Source organism: Cupressus sempervirens, chromosome 3 (assembly GCF_028749045.1).
Source record: "Cupressus sempervirens isolate cs-2001-9-10 chromosome 3, ASM2874904v1, whole genome shotgun sequence".
NCBI classification, from domain to species: Eukaryota; Viridiplantae; Streptophyta; class Pinopsida; order Cupressales; family Cupressaceae; genus Cupressus; species Cupressus sempervirens.
Window position 1 is genome coordinate 327,830,043 of NC_143120.1, and position 21,188 is coordinate 327,851,230.

Below are 21,188 nucleotides of genomic sequence, written 5' to 3' on the forward strand. Positions count from 1 at the left end.
GATGTTTAAGCTGACTTTTGAATTTGACATGCGAAGCTATGAAAAGTGATTTGGCAGTTAGGAGTAAGGTGATTGCTACGTCGCGTGAGGTAATCTCGAGCAAGTTTGATTGTTTGATGTGCCACAATTTGTTGTTAATAAAGAAAGTTTGTTTCAATTGTATCTTGTTTACTTTTATTGTGTTTTTATTTGTCAGGGTCTTGGTCATCTCTTGGGATACACCTACCTTGCACTACATTAGATGGTATTAGAGTGTGGTTGATCTTGTTGGTGACTTGTCAAGACTTAAAATTTTTGGTTGTGAGGTGGAAGATCATGGTTTTGCCTCACAATTGTAGAAGACTTATTTGAGTTGGAAACCATATTACAAACTTGCTGACTTATTGTTTGGTGGAAAAATTACTAAAGTTAAGGCAATTCCACCTTGTTTGATTTAGTATGCCACCTACAAGGATAAATCCTAGGTGGATAGAACATATGTTTGATGAATTCAAGGTTGAGATGCAGAATGAGATCCAAAATGTTTTTAATGACTTGAGAAGAAATCGTAAAAGAAAAGGTAAATGTGTGGAAGTTGTTGAAGATATAGAAGTACTTGAAGTAGAGATCACCATAGAAGAAGAAAGATTGTTGAAAGCTTTGGCACAAATGGGTAAGAGTCATAGACTAGAAGTATCAGATTATTTAGGTTCTTTATGTTGTGATATGGAGCCTAATCAAACTCAGAGGTTTATTCAACACGGTTTCCCTCTAGATTATTTCTACCCAAGATGAGGTCAAGGGGCAGTGCCCTTGCGAGGTCTTGGAGCAGTGCCCCCGAGGCCAAAAATGCCCTTATATTGTAACAGGCGTCGGCTATTATTTTCTATTATTCTAGCCCTAATTTTGTAAGCAACAAAAAGCTTGTATAAAAGGGCTTAGGGTTAAGGATTTTCATGATGTGTCATACAAAAATTGGTTCTTGCGATAGTATTGAGCTATAAGAGATTACAAATTGTAATCATTGGATAATAATAATATTGGACTTGCTGTTGGTGGACATAGCCCAAGGATTGGGTGAACCACATTAAATCCTGGTGTCTTGCATTCTCTTATGTGCGATCTATTATTTTTTGATATTGGTTATATTTACATGTAATTCTTATTTTTGTCTAAGGTTAATCCTAACAAGTGGTATCTGAGCCAAGTTAGTGGTAAAAGGATTTGCACAGAAAAAATACATTGATTTTGATGAGATATTCTCTCATGTTGTTAAAATGACTTCTATTTGCACTATTTTAAGTATTGTGGCTACTGAAGATTTGCATTTGGAGTAGCTTGATGTTAAAACAACCTTCCTTCATGGTGATTTGGATGAAGAGATATATATGGCACATCCACAGGGATTTGAGGTCAATGGTAAGGAGAACTTAGTGTGTAGATTGAAGAAAAGTTTATATGGCTTGAAGCAAGCACCTTGGCAATGGTATCTCAAATTTGACAGTTTAATGCATGAGCATGGATATATTAGGTGTCATTTAGATCATTGTGTTTATTTTAAGAGGTTAGATGATAACTACATTATTTTATGTTTATATATTGATGATATGGTTGTAGTTGGGTCTAACATGGATCACATTAAAGGGGTTAAAAGAATAGTTAGCACATTCATTTGCTATGAAGGATTTGGGGGTAGCATAATGAATCCTTGGTATGAAGATTTGATGAGATAGGAAGAACAAGAAATTGACATTATCTCAAGTTGATTATATTGCGAAGGTGTTGCAATGTTTCTCTATGGAGAATGCTAAAGTTGTTAGCACACCTTTACCTAGGCATTTGAAGTTGACTAAGGAGATGTGTCAAAAGAAACAAGAAGAGGAGGATGAGATGTCCAAGGTACCTTATGCTTTAGCTGTAGGAAACTTGATGTATGCTATGGTATGTACAAGGCCAGATATTGCACATGTAGTGGGAGTTGTTAGCAGGTATATGAGTCATCCAGGAATTGAGCATTAGAATGTAGTTAAATAGATTCTCAGATATTTGAGAGGAACATCTAGTAAGTGTTTACACTTTGGGGGCTGTACTATTGATTTACAAGGCTATGTTGACTCATATTTGGCAGGGAATATTGATACTAGGCAGAGTACTATAGGTTATGTATTTACTATTGGTGGGGCAATCGTGAGTTGGGTTTCTAGGTTATAGAAGGTTAATACTTTATCCACTGTAGAGGCAGAATATGTTGTTGCTACAGAGATAGCCAAGGAGATGATAAATCACACAAAAGAGAACACAAAACACCAAAAATTTAATGTGGTTCACCCAATCCTTGGGTTACATCCACCAAACAACGAGTCTAATATTATTATTATCTAGTGATTACAACCTGATAACAATCTGTAATCCCTTACAACTCAATACTGCTGCAAGAAGCAATTATCATATCACAACTTACGAAATCCCTAACCCTAGTCCATTTTATACAACTATTTTTGTCACTTTAGGGTTAAAATTAGTTACAACATGTCAGCCCAAAAATGCTGCTAAGATCCCAAAAAAAAGTTTTCTTAGGGGCTCTACACCCAAACCCCCACTCGAGGCTTGACTCAGCTCTGAACCTCACCGAGGAATTATGCAGTATGAACAATACTTCCCTGATCAGTCACCACAAACTAACAACCACTACTGACCTTTCAGGGAAGAAGAAAACTTTAAAATGGCCCAAAACCCTTGTCAACCCCCCTTTGATTCTCTTATGTCTGAGTACCCTCTAAGAACCAACCAAATGAACAAAAAGGCCCCTCCAAGCCCAAGACCTTTAAGAAGCCTAAAATTAAACCCAAAGTCCATATGGTGGATTTTGAATCAGAGGTCATTGAAACTCCCTGTAGATCTAATAAGATTACAACGAAACTGAGAAGGAAGGAGATGATAGTAAGAGAGAGAGAGAGAGTTGTTGTGGAGGATAAGGACTTGATTGATTCAGATGGAAGTAACAAGTCATTGACTTACAAGGATACCACCAATAATAACACCAACACTTGCACATGTCTTAGCAAACATAAATACAAAAACCCTAGGCCTCACCATTAATAAACAAGTGGAGAAAAGAAAAAGTATCACTCCCATGAGTCCTACCTCCCTGCCTCATACCCTAGACAAAAGTAAACACATTAACTGGTGGGAAAAGTACCAAGGATGTTGGAGGTAAGAAGGTTGATAGTAGTTGCTGTGGGGTTATGCTGCTAATGAGGTGGAAATCAATAAAACAAAAAGAGAGTTGGATATTTGGGACAAAAGATTCTCCAAGATGACCCATTTTTCATTGAAAATCATGCATTCATCGACTACAACCCTTTGCCTTCTGCAACATAAAGGGAGAATAGTAAGGACATTGGTAATGCCATGAATGAGCTGCTTAAATTCCTTATGGATGATTGGACACAATTGACACTATTGAGGTCAAAGGAGGACAAAGAAAAATAATTAACTATGTGGTTGCTCATTCTTGTGTAGTGCGTTTTGTGGCTTGGTGCTCTTAGTCTTCATGTTCTTTATAGATCTAGGTTTTGTTTTCTTAATTTCAGTAAACTTTGGTGGATCCTAATAGATATCTTTTATGACTTCACCCCACAAACACTTTATATAATTTAACTAGAATTCTTGACTAATAACTTTGTGACTCGCCTTCGAGTTTTAGGTTTATGCTTATTACATTTAAGACTTATGTGGATATTTTCATCATGGTTACTTCATGTTTTGATGCATGGTTGGGTTAGCAGGAAGCGAGATGGGATTATGTTAATGTTGTTTTCTATTAGCTCCTAGGATGGGCTTTTGATATTAATGGAGGGGAAATTCTATTGGCTTGTTGTTTGTGTGTTGTTGATGTTTCTTACTATCTCTACTTTAATTTCTAATTTGTGGCCTGACCACTCTTGCTTGTTGTTTTAAGGGACAACCCCTCGTTTTGGCTACTTTAATATAAAATACCAATGCAATAAAACATAATTGGAAAGGAAAAAAATTAGATCAAATAGTTTATAAAGTGCTCATTAGTTACATTCTATTTAATAAATGTAATAATTTTTAGTCATAAATTTAATTTTAATAAATTTACTAATTAATTTAATGTATATTATCAATGAAATGATGATATTTCCCTTTCTATTATTCAATTTATGTCTTAATATTTTTATAGGTACCTAATGGACCAAAGCGTGGATTAGTTATTATTATTTGTTGAAATTATTTATAATTATGTGTTAAACTGGAGTTGACTCAAACCCAAGACCTCTCAATGAAAGACTTACAAGCTGAGAGATATCCTTCTCGAGGTGTCTATTTTCTCATCACATATTTATGTGAGTTTAAGAGGCATGAGGAAATGATTCAAGACTCTTGATCTGCCTCATTTTTACTTCCATTTCCTCTTTGTAATTTTCGCGATTTTAATTTTAATTATATTTAGTTTATTTCTATTTTGTTTTTTTGACATGTAAATGAATGTCAAATTTTTTTCAAAATGGAAAATGTTTATATTGAAGATTGCTGCCATTATAGAAAGCCTCTCGGCTTAACAAGTTAATGCTATATTCTAGACTCTTACCTATATTATTTTTATTTTTTGCAAAAAAAAATTCATTCTAATAAATTTAATTTTTACTATATATATTTAATTTATATATATATATATATATATATATATATATATATATATATATATATATATATATATATATATATTTCAAATTTTACTGTCAAATTTAAATTTGAAAAATATTATTCAATAATTAATTATAAAAAAATTGTTTGGAAAATCCACTCACCAAAAATTTCCTTATCCTTTGAAACAATACACTCCAAAATTTTAGTAATTGTTATGGATAACCGTGCTTTTAGAAGAGGAATATAACGTTTCTAAACCGAATAAGAGTCGCAAGTTACAACCAATTATGCATTTAAAACCCATGTAATATTGGTCATACCCACTTTGTGCGCATGATTCATGATATATTATTTTGTTATTAGACAATTAATAAAAACAAAACAAATAATCACAAAAGCCAATGATATAGTATTTTGCTATTAGACTGTCGATAGAAAATAAAGAAATAATCACAAAAAGCCAACAAAAACGTAGATTTAGATTAGGTATGTATCTTTAGGTATGACATCACTTCATCCACAAGAATGAACAAACAACAAGGATGTTCATCCAGATCAAATGGACATAAGAACAAACAACATGCCCTGACAACCATGGAAGGTGGGATATCTTGTCAACCACTACATACTTATCTCTTTAAAAAATAAATTGAAGTTAATAAAAAATGAGATTAGAAGGTAATTTTGGATTTTGTATATGTCACTTAGGATCAAAGGGATCTTTCTAAAAACCCCACCTCAAACTTACAGTTGATGGTATAAATTCCCATTACTTTCGTTCCATCTAAAGCGGGGTGAACGATGTTCACAAGGAACATGTGACCATCTTGCTTTTTTGAAAAAAACCAAATGGTCTGACTGGCAGGTGTAAAACGGGCTCGAGTCAAATTGCCAGCCAGTCCAAAGCCATGGGTTTTACCACTCTTCGCTTGAGATTCTTGAATCATCGAAGGCTGTAAGGTTGGCGTTTTTATATACAATGGTTACATGAAACCTAGCTGGCATAAAGGAATTTGAAGTCCACTTTGATAGGGGCGACCTTAAAAAGTCATTCTATTGATCCCAGCTCACCAATGGCGATGGATATGACATTGGTGGAGAATTGGGAATTCCTGTGGCAGCGTAATAACGTTTTATGGCCTGCACCGACTTGCGGGAATGACAAATGTGACCACCTTCAGCCGGAGCTTAACCCTCAGCTTGAGCTTCAGCCTGAGCCAGATGAGCCTGAGCAGAAGCCTGACCCTGAGGCGGCTGTTTCTTGTGCTTGTAGCAATGACGGTGGAGAAAAAAATAGTATGTCTCTGAAGAGCATGGAGGAAGAACAACATCATCGTCAAAATCAACAGCAACAAGGGCAAAAGAAACAAGATGGTCAAAGTTTAGGGTTGTTTGAGAGAAGGCACAGAAGGTCTGTGAGTGATGACATGAGATTGGACACGTCTAGGCTCTTCATTGCAAGGAAGGACAGTTCTAGCGCTTCCGGCATCATGGAAAAGGCAGCCCTGCAGCCATTTTTTATTAAGGTAAGCGCTTTGCTCCTATAACCACTCAAGAATCCATCCTCTTTTATTCATTTTGAAATACCCAGATGGCTAAGTTATCTTGGGAGAAGATGTGATGGCTCCTAAATCTGGTATCGGTCTCGTCTTATACGCAAATCCATCTTCTGTTTCGTGATTTTAAACCTCTGGAGGAGGTTATTGGATATGATTTAGTAATGTTTGGAAGGGATATGATTAATGTTGAAATGGTTTTCCCCTACCCTGCTATTAAGTAATACAGGCACTGGACAATCTATTGCTACACCCTCTCGCATATCCATGGCGAACCTTCTCACATTTACGCGCCTGAGCAGACCGTTTGAAATGGTTTTCTGTATATTTGGAATAGTGTTTGATGGGCTTGAAAAGATTTTTTCCTTCCGCTTGTCATCCCGTGATGGGGACGATCTCTTCCTACGGTCACTTAGTAGTTTTATCCTCCGTTTGATAGCTATATGTGGCCATTGAGTCCTAGAGGATACCATTGGAAATGATTTAGTTATGTTTGGAGCGCAAATTAATGGTTTGAGAATGTCTTGGAACACCTGTTTACATATTTATTAGCTTTTTTGGCCATTGAGTCCATGTTTGAAATATTACCGTTATGAACTTCAAAAGTTAGTTTCATGTTCATGTTTTTAGGTACTGTTCCCCTGCTTCGGTTGCATTGCTAACGCAAGTATACCATCCCAAGCTATGCAACTTAGACATGAATCTAAAAGGCTAAGCAGACTCTCAACAGGGTTGTGGTTCTGTGGTGAATTGACAGGGTTTCAAACCACAGCCAGGTTTTCAAACCAGTAGCTGGGTTACCTTTGTAGTGAAGCCTGCCTGTTAATTTCTTGCGGAAGGGACACTTCAAGCTGTGTACAAGTCTCAAGCTATGATATCCACCTACCCTAATGATTTATGAATAGAAAGGGCCAGGTCATGTGCATGTTCCCTGGAGTATATAACCTTGCTCTTGATTTACTGTATAGAGGTAGTAGAAAGGAAAGTAGGAAATTCTATTAATGATTATAAGCTTGCTCTCTTGATTTCATGTAGAGAGAGAGAGAGAGCTAGCCCTAAGTAAACTTGTAATTAACATATCAGCATTATATAGAAACCAGATCGAGTTTAAACTTTAAATACATGAATTTTTATTCAGATTTTAGAGGTACCTCCCGTGAATCAGGAAATAAAGTAATTAGACACTTTAATATCCATATCTATAATTTCAAATCTAACAATTGTCTGTTATAACGAAATGTACTTGAGTCTCTTTGATTGGATTTGGTCATTAAGGGAATTTCCTAATTTCCTTTGCTTGGTCTCTTCTTAATTTTTGGCTATAGAAACAATGTAATGTTTTGCAAGTCACTGTACTCTTGAAAATTGAGATATGATAGTTTTTTTATTTTGACTTTCAGGAAGCCCAGCCTATCAAGGATCTCAAAGTAGCAAGGTTGGAGACCATTGCATCTGGGAAGGAATATAAGGAAGCTTCACAAGCTAAAATGGTTCCAAAAATTCAGCAAACAGCTCCACGGCTTAAAGAGCGAAAAAGGGCAACAAAAAGTTTGACAGATCTAGAATTTGATGAAGTAAAAGGATTTTCTGAACTTGGTTTCACATTTAGCGAGGCAGACTTAACCCCTCGAGTAGTACAGGTGCTTCCTGGATTGCAGCGATTAGGTAAGCAGGGGACAGCTTTTGAGTCTTACCATAAAGTAAGCAGGCCTTATCCTTCAGAGGATTGGTTGATGCGTAGACCAGATCCACCAGTACCAAAGTTGCAAATGCCTGCTTTGCGTATGCAAGGAGTGGATATGAAGGAAAATTTGAAGTTTTGGGCTCATGCGGTGGCTTCTACGGTGAAAATGGAATGCTAATAAGACAGCCGAGGAATATAAATAAGGTAAACTGAAAGAGTACCTTTGTTCCCACAGGTGGGATCTCATATGCCTAAGAAGTGTGCTGGTTGGGCTGTGAACTTAAAAAGATCTCTACCTTTACATGTTCATCTAATTTGGTTTGCATATATTTCTTGGGATTTAAAATGGGTGCATTTTATTTGGAATCCAGTGTCGTTGCAAACAATGGCTACACTGATTCAACCTGTGAAGTTTGGTTTCCAATTGGACGCCATGCAGAGGTACCAGACATCTTGACAATCTATGTAAAATTCAGCAGCAGCATGTGACTAAGCCTAATTTGTACTCTACAATGGAAATTTTGATTTACTATCCGCTACTGCTTGGCAAGAAGCAGTGTTTTGAAAGAAATTTAACATTTGTCTTCTATCGTATTCTATAGAATCCGGATTCTTTTTTCTCTCCTGTAGTGTGTGCAAGAAATTGTTATAGTCCTAAATCACACGCTGGCTAAGTCAGTGTGATCAAAAGCACAGTATGACATTACTTTTTGTGTTCTCAAAGTTTCATGGTTTTTAAAGGAAATCCTATTTGATTGTAAAAGCTAATTCAGTTTATCATCATTAAAATTTTCATCGTGTGAGCTAAGTGCTTACTGATTGAACTTTGACGTCTTTCCTTAGTTTCTATCATCTATGCGACATATTTTTGTTGTTCTCCACAATGAGCAGTCTCATTTATTGTAGAAGCTATAAGGTTCAGTGGTAAGTTTTAAAAATCTATTTGGGCATCTGACTTTAATCGCCCAGCTTTTAGACATTAGAATCTTAACTAAAAGATCAGTATCCTAAATTGACAGAAAGCTCAGGTTGTTTGAAATTGAACATGTTATAATGCACATCAGGACCTGGGTTATGACCACGTTGTACTTATCACATGTTTTTAGGACCTGGTCAATATTCTGTTCAATTACTCTACAAATTATTTTTTGTAACAGAATTAAATTCATTATTAGACTTGGTCAAAAGCAAGAGGTTGACATTGCTATATTTTCTAAGTTGCTATTGTTGTGCGTCAAAATAGTTGGCTGTTGTAGGAGTACAGAGTTCTGGATTACTTCCTTTTTAGAATTTGTTAAGATGTACCGGTATACAATATAGTTGAGTCAATTGAGATTTAACATGGTAAAACTAGGCCAAACCTGGTTGGCTAAGATTTTGATATTAAGAAATGGGATAAAATGTAATAAATTATTAAGATTTTCTCTATAATTTTTCAGTAAAACTAATATATTTCAAGTACAAATTGAAAATAAGTCATAAGAGCAAGACAATTTACTAGAAAGTCGACAACTATAAACATCACCTAAAGGTGTTACTTAATGGCCCAGTGACACATATTAATAGCTCTGTTGGCCAAGCATTCCACTATTTCTTTTGACAGTCATTTCATGCTGTGCTTGGCTGACATAAGTATTTATCATGATTATTGGAAGACCCATCTCCTCCCTTCCAGATGCATCTCCGAACTTTTCACATTTCTGGAGTCTTATGGCGAAGTATTCCAAAAGAATCTGAGCCTCTGATCCCAAAAAATGAAGTCTGCTGCACGTCTCGTGATTCAAAAACAAATTTAAAATACAACATTAAAGGCATTTTATGATTTTGACCCTCATATATAGAGGGTCCTTCAGGAAAATGAGACCAAATTGCACATGATGAAAATGCTGCAACCATTGCAGAAGAAGCGGTGGAACCAGATGGCCTTAATGAATTGCCCCTAGTTGTACTACCATCAGAAGAACCATAGTTGGAGAGTGATGATTTTCTGGTCAACCCCATAGCTGAAGACCTTGAGATTGATGATCAAAGACTTGTGGAGTAGATGAAACTAGATAGATTTATGATTTTTGTTTACAGTTCTGAGTTTTTTGTGTGCATAATACTTAATAGTGATTTAGCATCAATCTTTTTTTTTTTATGAGTTTCAAATTTCAATATGTAATGATAATCTAAGCAATTGTTAATCTGATACGATGATGATCATATGCAATATTAAAAAATCAGATATGACTATGGCCCATAGGATATGCAATGTGAGCTTTGAACCGTTTGACTCTATGCTAATATGACATTATTATTTAGTATTAATCTTTGACTTTTTTAACTTCAAATTTTCAATGTTCATACATATAACTTTCCATTATTCTTGGTTTCAAAGTACTATGTTATGAATAGATATAGTATTTCTTACAAATTATTAAATTATATTAAAAAAAAAAATTGCCTTCTCCAAGTACACTGCCATCTCCTGCTTTTCGAAAAATAACCATACTGATACTGGTACCAGTACATAGACCTCCAAATCTCCCCGTCTCCCGTTAACCTAAGCATTTGGATTTATATTTGTGCCAATTGGCCATTCAATAGCAACATTTAGATGCTTAAAACTAATTATAATAAAAATAAATGTCTTCACAGGTATTATAATTTATGAATATTGATGATTATTTCCAAAGATACCCAGCAATGATACAGTTAGTGCTAAGTACTTAATCATAAGAAAAACAATCTCATATTTTTTTTATGCGAATCAAAGCATTTGTATTAGAGTATAATCACCCGAAAAGTAGAAAAGATATGCAGCTAGTTAAGATCATGTGAATTAGAATTTAGAGTAGAGTTTCCATAAAATGAGGCCTATAATACATGAAGTTTGAGTATAAATGCAGAGCAAAATCTAATCATAGCCTGTTATGCTGCTTTGGTGAAATCTTTTAAAATAAAAGCGTATATAATAACCACAAACTTGAGAGAGCCCAAAACGTATGATACTGAAATTATTGGTGCTGTTTATTATGAATGTCTCCTATCACAGTCTGGCTTTCAAACAGCTACATGATTAATATTTGCCACTTTTCTTCCCAAACATTGAAACTCCTTCAGCAGCTCACTAACATAGAGATGTGCTAACTTTATGTTATCAAGGTAGAAGGGCATTTGGCGACTCCATGTCTTCCCTTGGATTACTGCGGACTTTTGTATTAATTTATTGAAGTACAGTACAAATTATTGTCTCCAGATGGACAAATTGTCTCCTACTTGGTCAAAAGCTGGATAAAATTCAGGTCCGCCATAAGCCTTCAATCCCTTGATTAGAGGCTTCCGGTTCTCTGATATCAACACTCCAGTCTGGAGATGCGCGGGTTGGGTTGAGTCTACTGTCTGACAAGCCTTTTCATACCAATAGAGGGTAGACTGGTCTTTGTCTAATGAAATGTATGTTGCTTTGCCCCAGCTTGCAAGCCTCCAACAATTAGAATTACAGCACCCACATTGCATTTTAAAAAGAATTCGGAACATATACACAATCTTCGGAACTACTGAACAAGCAAGGCTAATTTGTTGAAAAAAAGCAGCAATACCTCGCGAAGAATGATGGTAGCCATAGTTGCTACTATCACTGTCAACAATGTGCTTGACATTTCCATAAACACACATCCCCTGTTGTATATATATTTTGTCTAAAGAAATCCCTGAACTACAATTCACTGCCATTTTTATTGTAGATCATTTAAAACGTAGCAGTTGGTTATGCTTACAAAGTATTACCAAGATTGGAATTTTTTTTTTTCTTCCCAGCCTCAAAATGATGATAGTTACAAGCTACAGCAATGATACAATTTTGAGCTACACTATATTCACTTGCAGCTACGTACTAATAGATAGTGACTGTTTGAATCTGGTATATAGCAGTAAAGATGCATTGGTATTTTAGAGAACATCATGTACTTCCAGGATGTGCTAAAATAAATCAGAACAGCCAATAAAGTTGAACATCAGATATGTGCTTGATCAAACTCCACACCAGTGAAAACTCTGTCGTAAACACAAGCATCCAAATCAATACAGATTTTCTTTAAAAAGGAAACTATGTTAATAAGGCTTAGTTTCACATAGTGATTAACTTACGTCTAGATTTAGTAAGGCAATAATATGATATGCCCATACAATCCCAAATTACAACCTTGCATTTACATTTACACGAAGTGATGCTCCCGTTGAGCAGGCAAACTTAAATCTTTTTATCAGGTGCTGCTGAAAAACTAATTCGCTGCACTTTTTGTGGACTGGAACTGCTAGCAAAGCATGCAAGTGCTAGCCCTTTCATGGAACTGCAGCCGAGCAGAGAAAATTCATGGATAGATACAATTGAAAAGGTTTACTAAACCACCTGCAAAATATATTGCTTCTTTTAACAATTGAGCTTTAGTATTAATGATCAAACCTAAAATGTTTCTTGATTGGACAAGAACAAGAAACTCAAATTGATCGGTCTGAGCAATACAGATTGAATAGAAACGACGGTGATTAAGATACTGATCTAAACATATTAAATTCCAAATTAATTTATCATCAGCTCTCTATAATGTCATAATGGAGTATGTGCAAGCTGAGATCCAATATTCTCTGGCTTGAATTTTTCGATGAATGTGACAATATCTTTAAATCTACTACCTATGTATGTGTATGTCTGGAGTTGTTTACCATTGAGGGTTTCACAAACTGACTGCAGGGTTTAGCTTTGCCAGAAATCGTCCTGTTACAATGTTAATAGTGAATTTTGCCCTCCCTGGGGCTATGATTTATCTGTGATGTTCTCCAACATGTGAACACCCTAAGCATAGGCTTCTGGCCTTAAATGATATATTTTCTATGCCTTCCAATGACCTCTGCATCCTTGAATATCTGCTTCTCTAAACCCTCGTGTCTGCACAGCATTACTTAGCTCATGGTTTAGTTATGAAATCCAGATCAGTAATCGGTTTTTCCATCAGTACTAATAGTCTTAAAGGTCAGGGTATCCAAACTGAAATGACCTAGGGAAAACATCCAGTAACTGTTGCACATAGAACTTCTAAATCATTAGTCGGATTTTGCCATCCAGTAGCTGTCGCATATAGAACTTCTAAATCATTAGTCGGATTTTGCCAAAAAAATTCGTGTACCTTGATAGGTGAGTGAAGTGCCTTTTGGGTATTGGTAGGTCTCCTTGTAGGGATCATGGAGCACAGAGTGATTCAAAAGTGTCATTTCAAAATGCTCGCGCAATATCCATTGTGTTCATGCAGCAATAGTAGCTCACTCAAATGCCAGTACTTGTGGCTGAATGTTCCAATAATTATGCACAAATTGACAAATCACCAACCAAAAAAGCTAAAAAATGAATGATTGACTATTAATAGATATATTTACAATCCATGAACTCTTTTAAAAGTACTAATTGAAAGTATCTATGATAAAAACCATGACCCGACAGTAATTGGGTTTTTTTGTGCCTAGATGGAAAAAGTATTTTCATTTAATTTTGTCTACGTCTTTCTCGCTGCATGATAGTGTTGATGGTGAGGGTAGGTTTCCGGGAAATTTGCAAAAACAATCATATGATTAAATATAAAATAGCTAATATTTTTATTTTATTTTATTTTTCTAAATAAACTTATAATAATAGATAATACTATAATCTGAAAATTTATTTTAAAATTATTTAATCACATATAATTCTTACCCTATCTAAATTAATTTATAATTATTCATACTTATTATATTTTATTAATCTTTGACCTATATCACACTTGAAATAAGTTTCCCTCCACTCAGCTGATAATAATAAACTAAATGTTCGCTCTCATACAGAACAGCAGCATTGGCAGGTATCACTGATATAGAATCCAAGTTAAAAAACTACAGTGAAAACAACCAATGATTCTTAGTTTAACCCTTCCATCAGCCTTCACAAATTTCCTTTTAACCTTTTCCGACGAATCTTTTATCCTCATCTTGAGGGTAAGTGTGAGAGCTTCCAATGCCGGAAAAGGTTAATTAAAATATTGTGAGAGAAAAATTAATTAGAATTTGCTTTGTACTCATAAAAAATTTAAATTATTTTGGAAGGCAACTATTTCAGAAGCAGGAGGGCGTAAAATTGGTTAAAACAAAAAATTTATCTCTTCAAAAAGATACCGAAGTTCAGCAATTTCTTTAATAATAACTATAAATGTCGATTAATATTACTAAACATTAGGGAAAAAAGCAATGAATATGCACAGACCATTTGCGGTGAAATATGTGTAGTCAACTATTAATTACTTTTAAGATCAAGGCAAATCACATATTCAACAAAATGTACCTTCATTTGTATCAAAGTAAATTAACTACAGATGAGCAGAGATCTTGGGATTTTGCCAAAAACCAAAAAAGTCTTCCATATATTACAATGTAGAGATATACAGAGCATTTCACTGCATACAATTCTAATAGCATGTTCCCTGATACGAACCCTATATTGATATGCATATTCTCTTTTACAATTGTAATCTCATTTATGCTGACATTTTCTTTGTCCTCCTCTTTTTTGAAATGTGGCTGTCTTCTTTATATCTTGTTGCTTGAGCTTGCTGAACAAGTTTTTTTTACTCTGGTACTCATTTTTCTCTTCTTGTTTTTTCCTGCAATTTTTTCCTGGCCGTTGAGCCGGCCTTCTCGAACATCTGCCTGTGATGTCAACTGTTTTATGAAGTTAACTGATTTATGAGGCAGTTGGTGCTGAGATGGATTTCCATGTTTTGGTGGAAGTTTGAACCTGATTATGAAGGGCCGATATTTAGAAGAAACACTTTCATCACTTGAATAACATTCATATTCTTCATCATCATCATCATCTTCTTGTGTTGGAAGAATACTTTCTTCTTCAAATATTGAATTTGTATCAGCAGGAGGAGGAGGAGGTAGCTTAGGGCCCTTTATAATCACTCTGATTCGCCTACCACCATATTCGATCTCCTTTGCCTCAGCCATATTATACCTTGTTATACAAATGCTTTTAATTAGATTCTCTCCTCCCTCCTGCATTCAAATTGAAATGTTCACTGTGGAAAATATGAGCGGTTTATCTTCAATTTATACATTACTTTCTCATAAAACTTCTAATTTTGGAAATCATATTTTCTAGCATGTCAGTCTATTTTTAATATTCGTTCTGAATATCATTTTAAAATTGTTTGTGTAACTTCGTTTAATTTAATCTGCGCTAAACTTAGCGAGTTGTTTATTTTATTATTTTTATTATTTAATTTAAACATGTAATTATAGAATATTATATTTTTCAAATATTATATTTTTATTCTTTTTATTTTAATATTTGTTTATGTTATTTATATTCTATTTTAAATTATTATATGTATAGTTCAAATATTAAATATTTGTTTTTCTTAAAAAAAATAATTATTTATATTTGTTTAATTTTATAACCTAACAAAGCCTTTCAAATTGTGACATTTTAAAATTGTTGTCTCTAAGTATCAAAACCATAAGTCTTCTATTGTAACGATTTTTATGTTGTTATTTTTAATTTATTATAAAATCTCTTTATTTATTTTTTTGATGGAGGTCAGCATTACTGAGGGGTATCTATTCACTCAACAAGACTTGATCTCGGCCTCATCAACAAGACTTATCAGTGGTGGGCTCTTTGTGAACCTTTCAACTTCACTTGTAGAAGTTGTTTTATTTATAATCTTACAAAATATTAACTTGATATTATGTTTGTTGTTAAACTAATATTTGTTTATGTTATTTTTATTCTATTTTAAATTATATATATATATATATATATATATATATATATATATATATATATATATATATATATATATATATATATATATATATATATATATATATATATATATATATATAATTTTATTAAATGAAATAATTATCTATTTTTTAAAATTTTATTTAAAGATTAATGATAGCTAAATTATAACCTAACAAAGGCTTCCAAATTTTGACATTTTAAAATTGTTCCATCTTTAAGTATTAGAAGTATGATTCCAGACTCTTTTAATGTACCAATTTTTTATATTGTTGTTTTTAATTTATTTTAATTAATTATAAAATCTCTTTATTAAGTCACTTTTCTTAGAATCTTATAAAATATTAACTTGATATTATATTTGTTGTTAAATTAATTATAAAATCTTTTTATTAAGTTTTTAATTTTCAAAATCTTTAGTTGAAGTATGAAATTATACTTGATTATAAAATATTCTTGTTAAAGATATATTTCCTAAAATCTTTTAAATATAAGATTAGGTTAAGTATCATTCAACTTTATTTTAACATTTTAATCTTTCAAATATAGATTATAATTGAATTTTTTCTTTTTTCTTATTATAAATTAGAAAGAAAATTAATATTAAATTAATATTTTAAATTAATTAAAAGTAACGATTTTCTAATTAAATGAAGGATTTCAAACATTTACTTTTAGAGTTCATAATAATGTTCTTATTTTTGTGCACTTAACACTATAGATTTTGATACTTTTATTAGTTTAGGATGATAGATATCTAGTGTGATATCAAATAATTAAAAGAAAATCATATGTTTTCTCTATTAATTTATCATATAAGAAAACAAAATCCATATGAAGTCAACCTAGATTCATTGGGGAAATGAATGGAGGAAAGAAATGGAGTGGTGGAAAAATAGTCCAAGCGACAATGATGTGTCAAAATGAAATCCACACATATATAGTTGACTCCTAAAAGATGGCGACTTGTGTAAACAAGTGCAAAATGAACATACCAATTAAGTCTTAGTTAGCATGGGCGAGAAGTTTGAGTGCTTCACTTTTGTGAGCATCGCCTAGATCGAAATTAGCGCTAAGTGTTCCATTCATTCTCATGAGAGATGGGTTTGTGGGAACCACTTCTTTAAACATGGGTCAATGAGTTTGACTCGAGCTACAAAATTGAATCCTGATAGAAATATCACATCTTTGTCCCCAAAAATTATGCAAGATAACTTCAACAAAGGTTTTGATCAATTTAATTGGTTGAAAGAATATTTTGTAGGAAAGGACCAAAGCTCGAGAGATTTAGAAAATATGCATGATGTCTATTAGTGCATCATAAGTGCACAAGATCATTTTTCTTAGAATATTAAATATTTTAGCCAACAAATGGTAGATTTTCAAGAACAACATAGACTTTTGGAGGTTGGGACATCAAGTCCAAATATCTTGTAGTCTCTCATATTTCCACATTCCTACAAACACTAGGAAACTAGAAATTATCTAAAGGTCTAAAACTCAAACAACTCATACATAATTTGAAATTGATATACACGAAACCAAGCCATCATTTTAACATCAAAGGACACTATCCATGACCAAGGGAAGGAACAAGAGAGAGGAAAGAAAAAAAGACCAAAAAACTAAAAACAAAGAGAAACAATGCTTTACTAAAGTTAAATGAAGCATGTGTGCAAGCAATTAAACTTTTTTTATGCAATATACATGAAATAGAACTCACTCAAAATCAAGACAATTATCAAAATCCACCATCAATACACAAGCTTCATTTTTGTGAGCCTTTTGCCTCAAAGCTATACAATCATTATAATTTGTATAACATTACCTCGAAGACAACAATTTGATGTTTAGAATGGACCACATTCTAATTATCTTGCAATGAACATATTCCCTTAACAAAAGTTAACATTTATTATATCACAACAAAAAAATACTATTGCATTCTATACAAAGATGGTACTTTTTATTTATCTTGGAAAATTCAAATATTATTTTTCTATTCAAACATTCCCCTTAATTGCTATAAGATTACAAAACCATTCTTCTATTTCTTTAGAGACTCAAATAACTTCATACAAGTCTTTCTCTATAAACATGTCTTAATATTTTTCGAAAGTTGATAAATTTTAATAATTATCAAAGTATAAACAAGATCTATGGTATGATATTGATGAAGACGATTATTTGAATTTGAATTTTCTTTTTATGTTATTATACAAAAATACAAGTAAACCTTCTCATCAATATTCAAGTCAAACCTACATAATCATATTAGTCTAGAAAGCACAAACAAGAACTAAAATAGACTAAAATGATTAATTGAATATGAATTTGCATTTATTTTATTATATATATAAAAAAGTAACACTGCTTATCAATATTTCAATGTCTAAATAATTAAATAAGCTTACACTTCTTAAATATTATTTTTTAATTAAAATGATGACTTGATAAAGAATATTGTCCCTTTTCTCAATAAACAATTGATATTATTTCTACCCCTTTTTTCCTTAACTACAATCTAACTACTTAAATTTAAGTAGAAATCACACTTAAACAACAATATGACATATGGCTCTTGTTTCTCAAGACATTTTCGCTTCTTGTGGATCTTCTTATGTAGAGAAAGTTGTGATTGGTAATGGCAAGACTAAGGTGGCTCCTTTCCTAGTCAGTCATTCTGTTGTTGTGTTGCTAAAAGTGAAGTCTGTTGAAGATATCAATTCTATGGCCTATGAACTGTTTGCATGTACTATCATTTACAGGTTCAGGGGCTTTTCCTCAACTTCACTAGTGGATTACTAGTAAATGGAAACTTCTTATTCAAATATTGTTCACATCTTTCCTTTAGCCAAAGAGTTTTTTGCAGCTAAGTTCGAGAAGGTTTTAGATAAATAGATTGTCCTCTGCAAGCAGTTTTTTACTTGGGAAAATTGCCTTCCTTTCATGATGAAGCTTTGGCATGCAAATTTCAACCCTTCTTCATAAACCTTTAACAAGGTTCCTATTTGAGTTTAGCTCCCCTACCTACCTTGTCATTTTTGGGTGGATCCTATCATAGAAAATTTTGGCAATGCTCTAGGTGACTTCCTAATGTTTAACGAGGACTCATCTGATATGCTACAATATACTTTTTCTCACATTATTATTGATATTGATGCCTCAAAGGGTTTACTTGCTAAGATTGAATTGAAATCTCCATTGGGATCTTGGATTCAACCTCTAGATTATGAAGGCTTCCCTTTTAGATGCAGAAAGTGTTTCCAAATAGGGCATGTCGCAGCTAATTGCAGGAAAGGGAATGCTGAACTGAAAAAGTCCTCATGTTGGAAAGTTGTGTCTAATGTTCATTATATCGCTTTTATGGGTCCCCCTCTTTTGGATGGACATGCTAGTGATTTGGTGTTGGCCCATGATGGTAAGTCTCCTCCTGATTCTACTAAGGGTACTACTTCTTTGGATTGTGGCTGATCCGTCTGACAACAAAACTTAAGGTGTGTTTATTGTCTCTAGTAGTAATAACTCAACTATCTCTATTGGTGTCATTACATCTCTACATCTTTATTTTGTTCCTAAGGTGCCTGTTCCCCTTCTACATCAAGAAATGTTGTGCCCTCTACTGATGTTGGTTCTACTCCCCTTGGCTTGCGAACTATCCTTGTCATTGTTGGATCTACCTCTTTGGGTGAGCTTGCTATCCCTGTAATTGCTGGTGTCAGATCTACCTCCTTGTGTGGGCCTGCTATTTTTGCCACTACTGGTACAAATAGATCTACAGATTAGTTGACTTGGCATTTTGTGTCAGCCAAGGTCGAAGATGTATGGATTACGATCAAAGGTAAACATTCAAAGAATACCTCTCGTGCTTTCGACTTGACCCTTGGATCCCACAATTAGGGACCTAAGAGGAAATTTTAATCTTGTTGAGTATTCCTTTTTTGTGGGGCAGTCTAGTGGCTTAGTGTAATATTTCTCTTAACCACTAGCTTTGTCTATTGGGGTTGCTAGTTGTTTGGCTCCCCCTCTTTGTCTATGTGTTGTTTTGTCATTGTTCTACATCTCTTTGTGGGGCTTATTACATATCTTTCGGTTTGATTTCGAGTCCCTTCTTTTAAAACCTACTTTGTACTAGATCTTGAACTTCAAAACCTATTTTCACTCAATTAAAAATAATACGAATATAAACATAAAATAATCCTATATTGAATCAAGAGCTACAACCCTATATTGAATCAATTAGGAGAGGCTCCTCTCTCTCCATTACAAAGCTAATGTCGATGTCGATGCTGATGCCGTGATGCAGAGTTGAGAGCCGTGATGCAAAGTCGGCTTTTGTTGATATAGTTCTTTTCTATCTTTTTTGTCGCCGTGTTATAGAGTTGTTGCCCTAGATGCCGTGATGTAGAGCCGTTGTAGCCCTAGTGTGAATTGTGGTTAAAGCATTCATTGTTATAGAAATTTTCTAGGTTTGTTCCTGTTGCCCTAGCTACCGTTGTAGAGCTGTTCCTTCTCTTTGCAGTGCTCTACTGTGTTGGGATCTTCTTCATTGGTGTCTCCTATTGTTAAGGTGAGTCCGCCCATCCGTTGCCATACCCTAGTTGTCTATTGTTGGTCCCTAACTTGGAGGGGCAGAGAACCATTGGTGTGTTGGTGTCTACGGGTTGTTTGCAAACTGTTTGACAGATTGCCAATTGAAAGTTGTGTAACAACATCCAGCGGAGGGCACATTTCTTGGACGAGTGCAAGTTTATTCATCTGCTATGGATCCCCAAACCGACCCAGTCACATTCCAACAAATAGTTGCTCGCTTGACAAAAATGGAGACTGATCACAAGGCCCTGCAAGACACAACTCTTTCGTCATCCTCGCTCTCTCTTAGTCTCAGTGATAGGTTGATTAAGGTTGAAGCTGAGAATCAATCTCTCTGGGGTACTGTGTAGTCCCTATGTGAGACACTTTTAGAAACACAAACTGATTTGAAGAGTCAACTTGACTATCATATGCAAAAGAACCTAGATGAACCTACAAAGCTAAGTACAACTAATATGGATATTGCTCAACTCAAACTTCAAATGATCAATTTAGAATTGTCTAATATAGACCAACTGAGGAAGAAACGGTCTGAACTCAACAAAAAACAATCCTCCTTGAAAACTGAAACAAAACAACAGTTGAAATCATGGGCATCTATTTGTAACAACCCCATCTCTACTTCCACTTCTCTTCCTGGAGTGGAGAAGTTGCTCCAAACTAAGATAGCAAATGAAAGGGTCAGGCACACTCATGAGCTCAACTTGCGAGTTTGTGATCTCCCTCTTCCTTCTTCTTCTTCTTCTTTAGAGCCTCTTGCCGCGGGTTAGTCTTTCCTCAAGGACCAATTGGATATCACTGACATCACACTAGACTCTGCCTGGGTTGGGCATGATAGCACCCTCTTTATCTAGTTCCTCTCACTTGCTGACCGCCTTCAGGTTCT

The 21,188-nt window shown here is 34.1% G+C and overlaps 1 protein-coding gene across 2 annotated transcripts; it reads left to right on the forward strand.

The window, feature by feature from the left end:
* Positions 1-5,439: 5,439 nt before the first annotated feature.
* LOC149566315 (DUF1685 family protein) lies at positions 5,440-8,518 on the forward strand. Of its 2 annotated transcripts, XM_089819722.1 has the most exons (3): positions 5,440-6,179; positions 7,610-8,097; positions 8,265-8,518. In XM_089819722.1, the coding sequence occupies exons 1-2, from the start codon at positions 5,727-5,729 to the stop codon at positions 8,069-8,071; spliced, it is 915 nt and encodes a 304-aa protein (XP_089675848.1). In that variant the 5' UTR covers positions 5,440-5,726; the 3' UTR covers positions 8,072-8,097; positions 8,265-8,518. The 2 variants fall into 2 exon arrangements, with proteins under 2 accessions (XP_089675848.1, XP_089675847.1); XM_089819721.1 differs by having other exon boundaries at positions 7,610-8,518.
* Positions 8,519-21,188: the final 12,670 nt, after the last annotated feature.